The 13,572-nt window shown below is 45.6% G+C and overlaps 2 protein-coding genes across 2 annotated transcripts; both read left to right on the top strand.

Annotated features, from left to right (window-relative positions):
- The first annotated feature begins 394 nt into the window (after positions 1-394).
- Positions 395-4,532, top strand: LOC123112324 (uncharacterized). The gene is made up of 3 exons (XM_044533283.1): positions 395-1,053; positions 2,138-2,336; positions 3,217-4,532. The coding sequence occupies exons 1-3, from the start codon at positions 558-560 to the stop codon at positions 4,163-4,165; spliced, it is 1,644 nt and encodes a 547-aa protein (XP_044389218.1). The 5' UTR covers positions 395-557; the 3' UTR covers positions 4,166-4,532.
- A 1,186-nt stretch (positions 4,533-5,718) lies between these two features.
- Positions 5,719-6,812, top strand: LOC123116354 (putative cyclin-dependent kinase F-2). Its single transcript, XM_044537318.1, has one exon. The coding sequence runs from the start codon at positions 5,751-5,753 to the stop codon at positions 6,783-6,785; it is 1,035 nt and encodes a 344-aa protein (XP_044393253.1). The 5' UTR covers positions 5,719-5,750; the 3' UTR covers positions 6,786-6,812.
- The last annotated feature ends 6,760 nt before the right edge of the window (positions 6,813-13,572 follow it).

Below are 13,572 nucleotides of genomic sequence, written 5' to 3' on the forward strand. Positions count from 1 at the left end.
AAAATAATATATTCCCAACTCCGGCGTCGCTCCCCGAAGCGCCACCACGCCCTCCCCTACCCCTGCCACAGCCTCCGCGTGGCGGCGCTGCCGTAGCCCGCGTCCAATCAGGCTCCAGCGATGGCAGTGAAGGCTGGTGTGCGACGCGACTCGACTCTCTCTCTCAAGAAGCCACCGAGAAACGTTGCAAACGATAGCGAGTCTCAGGCCTGTATAAGCAATTCAAATTTCAAAACCCGTCAACACAGAGTCCACAAGGCTGGTATCCGCGCAAAATCCGGCAACCTTTCGTCGAGCCCCCAGCTCACCGCCATGCGGGCCCCACGCCCCCCGGGCCCGCCACCAGCCCCAAGAGGTTAACCCCCCTCGCCCTTCGGCTCGTTCCCTCGCCGGAGCGGTCTGATTGCAACTTCGGGTTCGGAGGCCAGGTGGACCCGAGTCCACGCGCTTTACTCTCTTCTCCTCGTACGAGCGCAAGCGCTCAGCGACCGCACTGCTCTCGCCGCTGTGGGAGAGAGCGAGAGAGAGAGAGAGAGAGAGAGAGAGAGAGAGGGAGAATGCGGCGGCCACGGCGAGCGGGGAAGCTCGGGGGCGGCGGCGGGTGCGGGGGCAAGGCGGCGGCGGGGGCGGAGGCTCCGGCGGGACTCGAGGACGCCGAAGGGGGCACCGTGATCGCCGTCGGCGGGGAGGGCGAGGCGGCGGTGCTAGGGCTTCCGGCGGCCGGAGAAGGCGGCGGGGAGAAGGCGCCACTGGGGGTGAAGGTCGCGGCGGCCGTGAAGAGCGCAGAGGGGGCGCCGGTGATCGCCGTCGCCGGGGAGGGCGAGGCGCCCGTGCAAGGGGATCCGGCGGGCCCCGCCGCTGATCGGGAGGCCGATGCGCCGGCGGCGAAAGGTGTGGCGGAGAAGGATGACGAGGGGGTGAGGTGGCTCAAGCACTACTCGTCGATGCACAGCATACTCGTCGTCGGGGACGGGGATTTCTCCTTCTCGCTGGCGCTCGCCACCGCGTTCGGCTCCGGCGAGCACATCGTCGCCACGTCCCTCGACCCCTACGGTTCGATCCATTCCATACCCTCTTGCTGCTCCTAATATAGGAGTATAGGACCAGATATGTGTGCTCTGTGTTCTACTACTAGTAGTACTAATTTGGATGATACTGCTACTACATTTTTGGCATTTCGTGCTTTGGACATGGGGAATAAATGGGACCATGGAGATGTAGGGTATATACGAGCATACCATGTGCCTTGGACAATTTGGTATCTTCTACTGGTTAAAAAGGATTTGATGCATTTTACTGGGTTAGGAACTTAGGATCAAGTTATCATAAACTGGCTTCACATTCTGTGACAAAGGTACTAATCCTGCATACTATAAATTGAGCTGGTAGTAATTTTTCTTGAGCTGTATGGAGAAAATAAGGTGCTATAAATATATACATACAAACATGATTGATTTTGCTAAGGATTGTATGTGATCTCACCGAAACTTAATCATGAAGAAGTTCTAACTCCAACCGTGTGTTGTACTGTTTTTTGTTGCTAGGAATTGTGTGTCATGGAAATATCACATCCATTTGTGTATTGGGAATCACTGTTGCTATTTTGAGTTTTCGTTTTTCTTCATATTGTATCGATTATGAACTGGGCAAGTTAAATGTGTGTACTAAGTTTTGTTGGCTAGTTTGTTTTGCCCTGAGATTCCCTGTTTTGCTTATCAGAGCTGTTTAGAGTAACCTGTTGTTTTGATATGGTTTGCATCTTGTACCCTATCCACACCATTATTTTTCCTTTTTTCACTGTTGTGTCAACGATTACTCAAGTCAATGAACTGTGACAAAATGCCCTTGGAGCAGGAAAATGGAAATGAATGAGTGAGAAATTAACTCAGTGAGCATACTATATTAGGGCATCAGGGTAGCTCAGAAAAATATCTTGATTTCGTTCCATGTAACAACCACTCTTGTTTTTTTTCCTTCTAAATATTTCGTATTTAAATCGTATTTTACTTTATATATTTCTTATTTGCTCCACTCCCATACCTACATTAATCTCAGAGAGATATTGTTGTTCTGTGATCATTTTTCGATGAACTTATCTGTTTGGTCTGCATATCTTGTTCGCAATCTTCTCGGGCAGACGCTTTAAAGAGGAAGTATGGCAACGCTGAGGCAAATATAGCAGAGCTGAAAATGTTGGGATCTACAGTTTTGCATGGTGTTGATGCAAAACTGATGAAGCTTTACCCTTCTCTGAAGATGAGACGGTTCGACCGGATCGTCTTTAATTTTCCTCATGCTGGGTTCAACGGAAAAGAGGATAACCCGCTAGTCATCAAGTATGTGCACTAATCTTTGGTTAATTCATGGATTACAAAATTGCTATCTTTTTACATATTGGCTAGTTGCATCATATTTGGCCTTAGTGATTTTCTTTCGTTTAAGTTTGATTTAGTATTCATGGGGCTGCCTCTGTGTATGAGGAGTTTCATTGTTGGTGGTTTCGTTTAGAAAATTTATGCATAGGTACATGTGTCATTGGATGGAATCTATAGGAATTTTTATTTTATTTTAGTTATGGCCAATGAGGACTCTCTCATGTTGCAGTCTCATTGGTTGAAATGCGCTGTTTTTTATGGTTGCAGTAAGAATAGATAGCATTTTAGATATATTGCGCATGCTATAGATATGTATTCTCTGTATTCAAGATGACATTTATCTTATCATGAAGGCAGAAATATCTCCATGTACCAAATGCAAGAAAAGTAAACTATAATTTTTTCATTCGATTCCTGAACCTTCACGTAAATCTTATAAGTACATCACTCTGTTTGCTAGTTCTTTTCTCTGTATCTACTACTACCTCCGTACCAAAATATAAGATGTTTTTGTAGATACAAGACGTTTTGTAGGCTACAAAAACGTCTTATATTTTGATACGGAGGTAATAGTACTTAAAAATACAAGGCATTTGAACTGTAACATCAAACTATTTTTGTAACTTGTAAGCAGAAGTTTCTATACATAGGAATTGTGAAGTAAGATTGGTTTGTTTATCCGTAAGGAGCTTAATGTTTGTCTGCTAATGGTAGTTAACTGATGGTTTCTTATTTAGTTTAGTTAACCCAAGAACCTTCTCAAAATATAATGCTTTAACATACTTTTTGGATAGTTGGTTTCTTAGCTAACTTCTAATTAACATGTTGCTTTGACCTGTAGCTTGCATAAGCAGCTGGTAACTGGATTTTTTGCCAATGCACGACACCTGCTTCGGCCCTTTGGTGAAATCCACCTTAGCCACAAGACAGGATATCCTTACGACGCATGGGATATCGAGCAACTAGCCAGTGAGTCTTGTCTTATTATGTTTGATAAAGATGTTTTCTGCAAAGAGGAGTACCCTGGTTATAACCAAAAGAGAGGAGATGGTGCAAAGTCCGATCAATCTTTTGCTCTAGGTCTTTGCTACACTTTTAAGTTCTGCATCGGTGATGTAAAGAAACTGAAGAAAGCACGTGGAAACATTGTTGGTTCAATCTCATCCCTTGGAGGCAGCAAATTCTATCCTGACATGTTGGCAACTGACACGAGGTCATTTGATCTGCATCCACTTGCTCCAGCATGGCCTCGGCCACACTTTCCTCCAGCCAACAGAGTTGACATGCCAATCATGTTTGATCCTTACCCCTTTGGAGGTCCTCCAATGGAACGTCCAGGTTTGCCACTCAACTTCTATGGCCCAGAGAGAGCTCCTTACTTACATCACCAGCACATGATCCAGCCACTGTGCAGAGGGCCAGCGCCGCATGTTTTGCCCAACCAAGGCAGCTTTCATCCACCAATGGACATGATCCAGCCAATGTGCAGAGGGCCACCGCTGCATGTTTTGCCCAACCAAGGCGGCTTTCGTCCACCAATGGGGAGGCTTGGACATCCAGAGCAGCCTTGGCACCAAGAGAGGCCTCCAGTTGTGCCACCATGGAGAAGCGACGACTACTACTCAGGAGAGTACCAGAGGAGTCTGCAGCGGGAGTATGAGATTGAGAGGCAACTGATGCCTGGAGGAGCCAGCCTGGATTACTCTGCTTTCCTCAAGAATCGCGACAAGGAGTCGGATCAGAGGCGGGGGAGGCTGGAAATGCTGATTCAGTTCTATGGTGGACAGTGAAGGATCGTTTTTGGAGGCTGTGTCTCTGCTACAAGGGTGTCCCTAGAGCAGAGAAACTCTGACCTTCCAAGATGACGATGCAACACTGGTTGGACATGAGGTGTTTTGTACAGTTAGTGCCATTTTGCGTGGCGAACACCGACCACTAGTCCAGAACAGCAGAAGTAATGCTGTTTTCTACTACTATCTGCTATGTAGTCTAAATGAATACCCCTGTAGACAGCAAAGCCTCATTTTGCAATGGAGCTGTCTTCAGGGGCTCAAAACCGTCCACGGTTATCTCGGTTTATCGACGGTAAGCTTGAACTTGGGGTATGTAATTGGCATCACTGTTGCTTCAGGTCTTACTTGTAAGACTTTTCTAATCTATTACTGCCCCCTTATATGCAAGAGAAACACTACCTCTGTTCCTAAATACTCCCTCCGTCCCAAAATAAGTGTCTCAACTTTGTACTAAGCTCAAGACATTTATTTTAGGACGGAGGGAGTATTTATGAACAGAGGGTGTACTAGTATGACTAGTGTGCTGCTGTCGTTTGAACGTCGGGATTTTGAATGCCCGAGGAACTGCCACTGTTGTCATCATAAACATAGAATTCGACACACAGGAAGTACCAGAGGAGACGAGACGAAGAGCAGACCAGACCGTGAGGTAGAAAACACACTGCAGCGAGGTTGACAATTTTCTGAACTTGTTAGATGGTTGTACTTTGTTTTTTCCCCTCGCATTTGCTATTTCTCAAGTGACGAAATTTAGCTTGCAATCAATCCGTCGATGCCTGTGTGGTGAAGCAGCAGCGTAGCCTCGGGGCTTAGACGGGCTACGTAGGGCTACATGTCGTCTCCAGGGTCAACTACCGCAACCCTACGTAGAATTTTGGGGGTGCGGTAATTGACCCTGGAGGCGGACCGGGCCTAGAGGGCCGCCGAGACAGTAGAGAAGGCAACTCGAGCAAGATGAGCCGTGCGAGCCGCGGGTCACAAAGATCAGTGGTTATGCCTACATTGGAGGAAGGTTTTGCGGGGCAGGAAAATGAATGGTAGCAGATTTGAAGAGGGGGGGGGGGGGGGGGGGGAATAGCGTTACATTCGGTTTTTCTTCTCGTATATTATCGTGCATATTAAAACCGATCCAAAACAAGAGCATCCTTTTTATTGGCACATAATGAAACACGATGGTACACATTGAAATAAAGAATGAACACCCCTAAAAAAAAAGAAATAAAGAATGAACAAATATCGAGATAATTTTTGACAACAACAAAAACAATTAGCGTGAATCTTAAGGCAACCACAGATATCCATGCACGGATATCCCGTTTTAGATCGAAATCGGAAAAGTGACCGCAGTTCCTTTGTGTTTTCCTCCGGCTACGAATCCGAACGCGTAGATGCTCCCGTTACAGTCTCGCCCAAGCCACGCAGGCCGCAGCGCGTTGACCTCGTTGAATCCGAGCACGTCTCGCTGACGCTGAGCATCCCAACCTCAATATATACCACCGCCACCATGCGATCCTCTCCTCGTTTCCTTTTCGGCCGCGCAGCTTCTTCCATCGACCCGACCTCCTCCTCACCCTCCTCCCCGATGGCCATAAGGCGCGTCTTCCCCGGCGACCACCCCGACTTCAAGGTGGACACCAGCGGCGGCGCCCCGAGGCTCACCTTCTGCAAGAGGGTGCGCTACTGGAGCTCCACCGACTACCAGGAGACGCGCGCGCTCGGCGAGGGCGGCTTCGGCGGCGTCGTGGAGGCGCGCCACCTCACACGTGGCTGGACCGTTGCCGTCAAGAAGCCGCTCCCCTGCGCCCACGAGGGCGCCGGCATCGCCTGCGGCTGCGCCGACGCCCGCACGCTGCGCGAGGCGGCGTTCCTCGCCGCGTGCCACCGCCACCGCGCCATCGTCGAGCTCCGGGCGCTCTCGCTCGACCCCTTCGCCAGGAAGCTCTCCGTCGTCATGGAGTGCGTCGGGCCCAGCCTGCATGACGTCCTCCACGAGCACCGCCGCGGCCGGCCGTTCCCCGAGGGCGACGTCCGCTGCATCATGGAGCAGCTCCTCGGCGCCGCCAAGCACATGCACGGGCTCCGCATCATCCACCGCGACATCAAGCCGGGGAACATCCTCGTCGGCGCAGACGGCATCAGCACCGTCAAGATCTGCGACCTAGGGCTCGCGGTGTCCATGGCAGAGCCCGCGCCGTACGGCCAACTCGGCACACGCCGATACATGGCACCGGAGATGCTCCTCGGCAAGACCGACTACGACGCCACGGTTGACATGTGGTCCCTCGGCCGCGTCATGGCCGAGCTCCTCTCCGGGAAGCCGCTCTTCGACGGGGACGACGACGCCCAACAGCTCCTCGCCATCTTCCGCGTTCTCGGCGTGCCATTGTTCACGATCTGGCCAGCCTACGAGTCATTGCCGCTCGCCGGGAAGCTGGTGACGCCGCCGCATGTCATTTCCCGCAACAAGCTCCGTGAGCACTTTCCCGAGGACCGCCTCTCCAAAGAAGGTTTCGAAGTCCTCAAGGGGCTCCTCTCGTGCAACATCGACAAGAGGTTGTCGGCCACCACCGCGCTCAGGCGGCCATGGTTCGCCAACGCCGTCGATGCTTCAGCCTGATCTCTAACTGCTGCTACAAAGACTATTTTTGGGCTTCAATTAAATTGACACAATTGTTTGTGGCAAAATTGGATATGTACCTTTGATTTCATACCAAAGATTTGGATTACATTGAGATCACTAGTGTGCATGAGATTGTATGTTAGTCGAATATATCTTTGACTGAAAACCGACGCATTCGCAGTTGACCACGAACGAGAAAAGGCGCCTTGTTGGGGCGCTGCATGCCGTGAAGGACCCCATGCACGTGTTGCATGTCCATACAGGCACGAGGAGGGTCGCACGGACAAAGTGCACGCATTGGAAGATTACCTTCAGGACACGTGCGCCTAGTGGTCGTGGTGGTGGTGGGGGTGGGGGTGGGGGAGAGCAGGGCGAATCTACCTTAGGGCCCGTGGCATTTGTTCATTTTCCTTTTGTTGAACTTCCTAGAAAATGAACATCCAAAATTTGGGGGTCCAAATTTTTATAATTTCTGAAAGTTCTTGAAAGTTGAGTATTCTAAAAGTTTGAATTTTTAAAAATTCAAAAAGATTGAAATTCCGTTTTTGTGGAAATTTTCAAATCTATAAAAGATCCTACAAGTTTGTACAGATTTTTTTAAAGTTACAGACACACATTTCTGAAAGTTGCTAATAAGGAAATATGCCCAAAGAGGAAGTTTGGCGAGGCATTGGACTTTCTCAAAACGCTAAAATAAGCATGGTCTGAATCTTCCGATCGTCCTTTTTTTTAAAGCTAAAACGTCAGTTGACTCTTTATTCATTTGGCGCTAGCATGTCTGACTGTAGAGAATCAGCCAGCCACCTAGGGATTGTATCATACATAATCTGAGAAGAAGAAAGTTCTAAAGAATGTCTAGCTACCTGGTGAGCCACTGTATTACAATGCCGGTTGGCAAACCGTAGCTTAAATCCCTGGAAAAAAGTACTTAATACTTCAATCTCTTTCAAGAGATGATAACATGACGATTTCTGCGGTGACTCCCACAGACGTATAATCTCCTGGCAATCTATTTGGACTTCAACTCTATCTAGCCCCATATCACATGCCAAGGACAGCCCATCTCTGCATGCAAGGAGTTCAAGTGTCAATGGATCAATTATCCCCTCATACCTTGAGCCTCCCGCTCTAAGAAAGAAGCCATGATGATCACGGGCAACAAAACCCGTTCCTCCTCGCACCCGTGCCGAATGTGTAGCTCCATCCGTATTGATCTTGACCCAATCCTCGTCTGGTGGCAGCCACCGAGGGGGACAAATAGGTTGGTTCTTCACACTAACAGGGACCTCAAGCGCTCGAACTATATCCTCTATGATGATCATCGATTGCGACTGCTGATACACTTGTTCACCATGTGTATATCTATTTCTTGAGTGCCACACCGCCCACATCACCGTAATCATAATAGCAGCATCCTCTTGCTTAAATAGCTCATGATCAATCAGATCCCTGGACCATGTCATCAGGTGTAGCCTTGGAATACGTATATCGAAGAACCGCTCCGCCGCCTCCCAGAACCATACCGCATGGTCGCACTCCATCAGTGAATGAAACAGAATTTCATTGTCATGTCCACACATTGGACAGTTCGGCGTCTGCTTGATATGTCGTGTCGAAGCTCACCATAATTTGGTAAGAAGCCTTTAAGCACGCGCCACCAGAAAACTCGAATCTTAGGAAGCACATTCAGCTTCCACAATGCACGCCATACTCCTTCATCGCCAGAGGATGATCCTACCATTGCCGACAGCTGAAGCTTTGCTTGCATCGTTTGCCGGTAGGCTGACCGGACTATGAAAAAGCCCGACTTCTCCCAGGCCCATGCCCATATGTCTGTACCTCCTGCTCTCGGTCTAGGCATGGCCAAGATCGCATCCGCATCCGGGGAAAAAAACAGACTTCGGATGTTATCTACGTCCCATTGGTTTGTCTCCGGATCAATCAAGTCAGCCACAAGCTGAATAGAATTCGGCTTGAGTGCACCCATTGGAGTCATGGACGTGGAGCCCTCTATCCAATGATCATGCCACACTTCGGTTTTTGATCCATCTCCCACTCGTCGAATTAGTCCTTTCTTGAGCATCTCTCTCCCTACAATTATAGCCTTCCATGTTTTAGATGCACTTTTTGGACAACCCGCAGTTAGGAACCCCTCATTTGGGAAATATCTTCCCTTTAGAACTCGGGCACACAAGCTGTTTGGATTGTCAAGAATTCTCCATGCTTGCTTGGCCAGCATCGCGTCATTGAAGGTTTCAAAATCCCGAAATCCGAGACCTCCTTTTGACTTTTCGATACACATATTATCCCACGCCTGCCAGTGCATCCCCTTCTTATCAAGTGACCCAGCCCACCAATATTTTGACATGTTTGTCGTCAGTTTCTTGCACAGACCTTTTGTGAGTTTGAAACAACTCATAGAGAAGGCCGGTAAGGCTTGAACCACTGTTTTTAGGAGAACTTCTTTTGCAGCGCATGACATCTTCCTCTCCTACCACCTTTGCACCTTCGACCTTGACCGCTCGTTGATGTGTTCAAAGCTCTGTTCAGTAATCCTACCCACGGCAGTTGGAAGGCCAAGGTATTTCTCAAACTTTGCCTCCCTGTGTATCTGAAGGGCGGCCTTGACACCCCTCTTAAAGGACGCCCCACTGTTTGGGCTAAAATAAACCGAGCTCTTCATTTTATTTGCACTTTGCCCCGAGACACACTGTATTGTTCCAAAATGTTGCTTAACCTGGTAGCACTCCTCGAGTCAGCTTTCATGAAGATCAAACAATCATCTGCAAAGAGGAGACGCGAGATCCATGGTGCAGAAGCGCTCACTCGGATGCCCCTATCTATCCAGCCACCATCATAGTTTAGGAGCATTGAAGAGAGATGATACGTCTCCAACGTATCTATAATTTATGAAGCATTCATGCTATTTTATTATTTGTTTTGAATGATTATGGGCTTTATTATACACTTTTATATTACTTTTGGGACTAACCTATTAACCGGAGGCCCAACCCATATTGTTGTTTTATTGCCAGTTTCAGTATTTCAAAGAAAAGGAATATCAAACGGAATACAAACGGAATGAAAACTTCGGCAACGTGATTTTTTGGAAGAATATCACCCAGGAGACTTAGAGTTCACGTCAGAAGACCCTCGAGGGGCCCACAAGATAGGGGGCGTGCCTAGTAGGGGGGGCGCCCACCTGTCTCGTGGGCCCCTCGAGCACCCCCCGACTGACTTCCTTCGCCTATATAAGCCTACGTACCCTAAAAACATCAAATATCAAGATAGATCTTGAGTTCCGCCGCCGCAAGCCTCTGTAGCCACCAAAAACCGCTCGGGAACCTGTTCCGGCACCCTGCCAGAGGTTGAATCCCTCACCGGTGGCCATCTTCACATCCCGGCGCTCTCCATGACGAGGAGGGAGTAGTTCACCCTCGGGGCTGAGGGTATGTACCAGTAGCTATGTGTTTGATCTCTCTCTCTCTCTCGTGTTCTCTCTATGGCACGATCTTGATGTATCGCGAGCTTTGCTATTATAGTTGGATCTTACGATATTTCTCCCCCTCTACTCTCTTGTGATGAATGGAGTTTCCCTCTTGAAGTTATCTTATCGGATTGAGTCTTTTGTTTGAGAACACTTGATGTATGTCTTGCCATGTTTATCTGTGGTGACAATGGGATATCGCGTGCCACTTGATGTATGTTTTGGTGACCAACTTGCGGGTTCCGCCCATGAACCTATGCATAGGGGTTGGCACACATTTTCTTGACTCTCCGATAGAAACTTTGGGGCACTCTTTGAAGTACTTTGTGTTGGTTGGATGAATCAGATATTGTGTGATGCATATCGTATAATCATGCCCACGGATACTTGAGGTGACAATGGAGTATCTAGGTGACATTAGGGTTTTGGTTGATTCGTGTCTTAAGGTGTTATTCTAGTACGAACTCTTTAATAGGTCGATCCAAAAGAATAACTTTGAGGTGGTTTCGTACCCTACCATAATCTCTATGTTTGTTCTCCGCTATTAGTGGCTTTGGAGTGACTCTTTGTTGCATGTTGAGGGATTATTATATGATCTATCGATGTTATTATTGTTGAGAGAACTTGCACTAGCGAAAGTATGAACCCTAGGCCTTGTTTCCTATCATTGCAATACCGTTTACGCTCACTTTTATCATTAGTTACCTTGCTGTTTTTATTATTTCAGATTACAAAAACCTTTATATACTATCCATATCGCACTTGTATCACCATCTCTTCGCCGAACTAGTGCACCTATACAATTTACCATTGTATTGGGTGTGTTGGGGACACAAGAGACTCTTTGTTATTTGGTTGCAGGGTTGTTTGAGAGAGACCATCTTCATCCTACGCCTTCCACGGATTGATAAACCAGAGGTCATCCACTTGAGGGAAATTTGCTACTGTCCTACAAACCTGTGCACTTGCAGGCCCAACAACGTCTACAAGAAGAAGGTTGTGTAGTAGACATCAAGCTCTTTTCTGGCGCTGTTGCCGGGAAGGTTAGCGCTTGAAGGTATATCTTTAGATCTTGCAATCGAATATTTTTGTTTCTTGTTTTATCACTAGTTTAGTTTGTAAAAGGAAATCACAAAAAAATGGAGTTAAGTTTGTCTCATACGCTTCGTCTTTTTAATATCTTTCGTGAGTATGATGAAAAAGAAAATTGTGCTCAAGTGCTAGAAGAAGAAATCTTTAGAATGTTTGACACTAAATCTTTGAATGATGAGCATGATTGCAATGTTGTTAGTATGAACTCCTTGAATATCCTTAGTACTAATGATGATTGCTCTAGTCATGATGAAAATATCTCTTATAAGCATGTCAACTTTTGTGGAGTGCATGTTTGCATGAACACACCAAATAGAGAAGATATATTGCAAGAGGCATAAGTATTTAGAAACTAAAAGGTTGCAAGAAAGTGTTGATGTTTGTGCTGAAAAATTCAATATTTTTCGCGCTCCTTGTGAACTTTGCAATGAACGTGGTCATTTAAATCTCCAATGCAAATTGTTTCATGATCAAATCGTGTCCAAAAATTGTGATAACTTGATTACCCTTAGGCATCATAAAGAGCTTAGTCTTCTTTTCGGGTATGAAGAAATGAAACGTATAACTGAGGGTATTCCAAAATTTAATCTTGATAGATTTCTTGATTTTGATCTAGAGAAGATTTATATGTATTGTGCGGAGAATTGCATTGAAAATCCTTATATTTCCAATTACCTAAAGAAAATAAAGAAAATAGAAGATGATGAGAATACTAATGAAAGGGAATAGACTTCCCAATATCCTCCTATTATTTCTTATGATGAATCAGGCAACGAGGAGGAGCTTTCTATTCAACCAATCTCGTCAATAAGGAGCTCAAAAAGGAAGGTTGAACCCACACATAATGTGAAGAAGAAAAAGAAAAGAAGGAACAACAAAGGTAAAAAGGTATCCCTTCCAAATGATGTTGCTCCTACTACTCATTGTGATGATTATAATTGCTTTACTATTGGTGATATCCATATTTTTAATGATGAGAGTGATTATGCTTATGATATGAAAGGGCTCAAGCTTGGGGAAGCTATGTTTGATGAGTATGAAATATTTGAGAATATATTTGCTGAAATTAATGTTTTTCCCAAGCTTGGGGATGCTACATTTAATGAAGATGATATTTTTAGCCTCCCAAGTTTTGATATGCAAAGTTGTTATGATGATAGCATGCCTTGTACCTATGATGGTTATATTGATGAAAGTGGGTTTGGAAGAGTGTCAACTTTAGGAAGTAGTGATCCCACTATTTTGGAGGATGTTGAATCTTATAATATTTATGAAAGTGGATTTGGAAGAGTGTCAACTTTATTTAGTGATGATTCCACTATCTTGGAAGAGGTTTCAATCGATTATGATGAGAACGAAGTTGCTACTTATGATGATTATTGTGATGAAACTTATGCTATAAAAAGTAGTGATGATTATATTTATAAAACTTGTCATGATTATGATTACCCTTTTTCTGAACATTACTCTTTTAATGTGGAAACAATTTTTAGTGTTCAAGTCTCTTATGATACTTCCACTATTCCGAATGAGAAGAATTTTGCTTATGTGGAGAATAGTAAATTTTCTATGCTTGTAGATCATGAAAATAATGCTTTAGGTGCTGGTTACATTGTTGAATTCATTCATGATTCTACTGAAAATTATTATGAGGGAGGAACATATGCTTGTAGGAATTGCAATAATGTCAAGTTTCCTCTCTATGTGCTTAAAATTTTGAAGTTATGCTTGTTTTGCCTTCCTATGCTAGTTGATTATTGTTCCCATAAGTTGTTTGCTCACAAAATCCCTATGCATAGGAAGTGGGTTAGGCTTAAATGTGCTAGTCATATGCTTCATGATGCTGCCTTTATGTTTCAATTATTATCTTTTATGTGAGCATCATTGCCATCATCATGCCTAGCTAAAAAGGCATTAAAGAAAAGCGCTTGTTGGGAGACAACCCAATATTTACCCTTACTGTTTTTGTGTGTCCACATGATTATTATACTTTATTAATAATGTTTTATAGCTTTTGTTTCAATAAAGTGCCAAGTAGAACCTTTGGGAAGATTTGGGTGAAGTCTATATGATCTTGCTGTAAAAAACAGAAACTTTTGCGCTCACGAGATTAGCTGCCATTTTTTTACTGGAGAGTGCTTTTAGGTTGATTCTTTTTGCAGATGATTAATAGACAAATTCCTGAGGTCCAGAAATTTATTTAAG

This window comes from Triticum aestivum, chromosome 5B, assembly GCF_018294505.1.
Source record: "Triticum aestivum cultivar Chinese Spring chromosome 5B, IWGSC CS RefSeq v2.1, whole genome shotgun sequence".
Lineage (NCBI taxonomy): Eukaryota > Viridiplantae > Streptophyta > Magnoliopsida > Poales > Poaceae > Triticum > Triticum aestivum.

What these genes read in the sequence shown, in the direction of transcription:
- LOC123116354 (XM_044537318.1), top strand. Translation starts at nt 5,751, where the DNA reads ATGGCCATAAGGCGCGTCTTCCCCGGCGACCACCCCGACTTCAAGGTG.
- LOC123112324 (XM_044533283.1), top strand. Translation starts at nt 558, where the DNA reads ATGCGGCGGCCACGGCGAGCGGGGAAGCTCGGGGGCGGCGGCGGGTGC. An exon ending in CACGTCCCTCGACCCCTACG is followed by an intron (nt 1,054 to 2,137) that starts GTTCGATCCATT and finishes CTTCTCGGGCAG; the next exon opens with ACGCTTTAAAGAGGAAGTAT. An exon ending in GATAACCCGCTAGTCATCAA is followed by an intron (nt 2,337 to 3,216) that starts GTATGTGCACTA and finishes TTTGACCTGTAG; the next exon opens with CTTGCATAAGCAGCTGGTAA.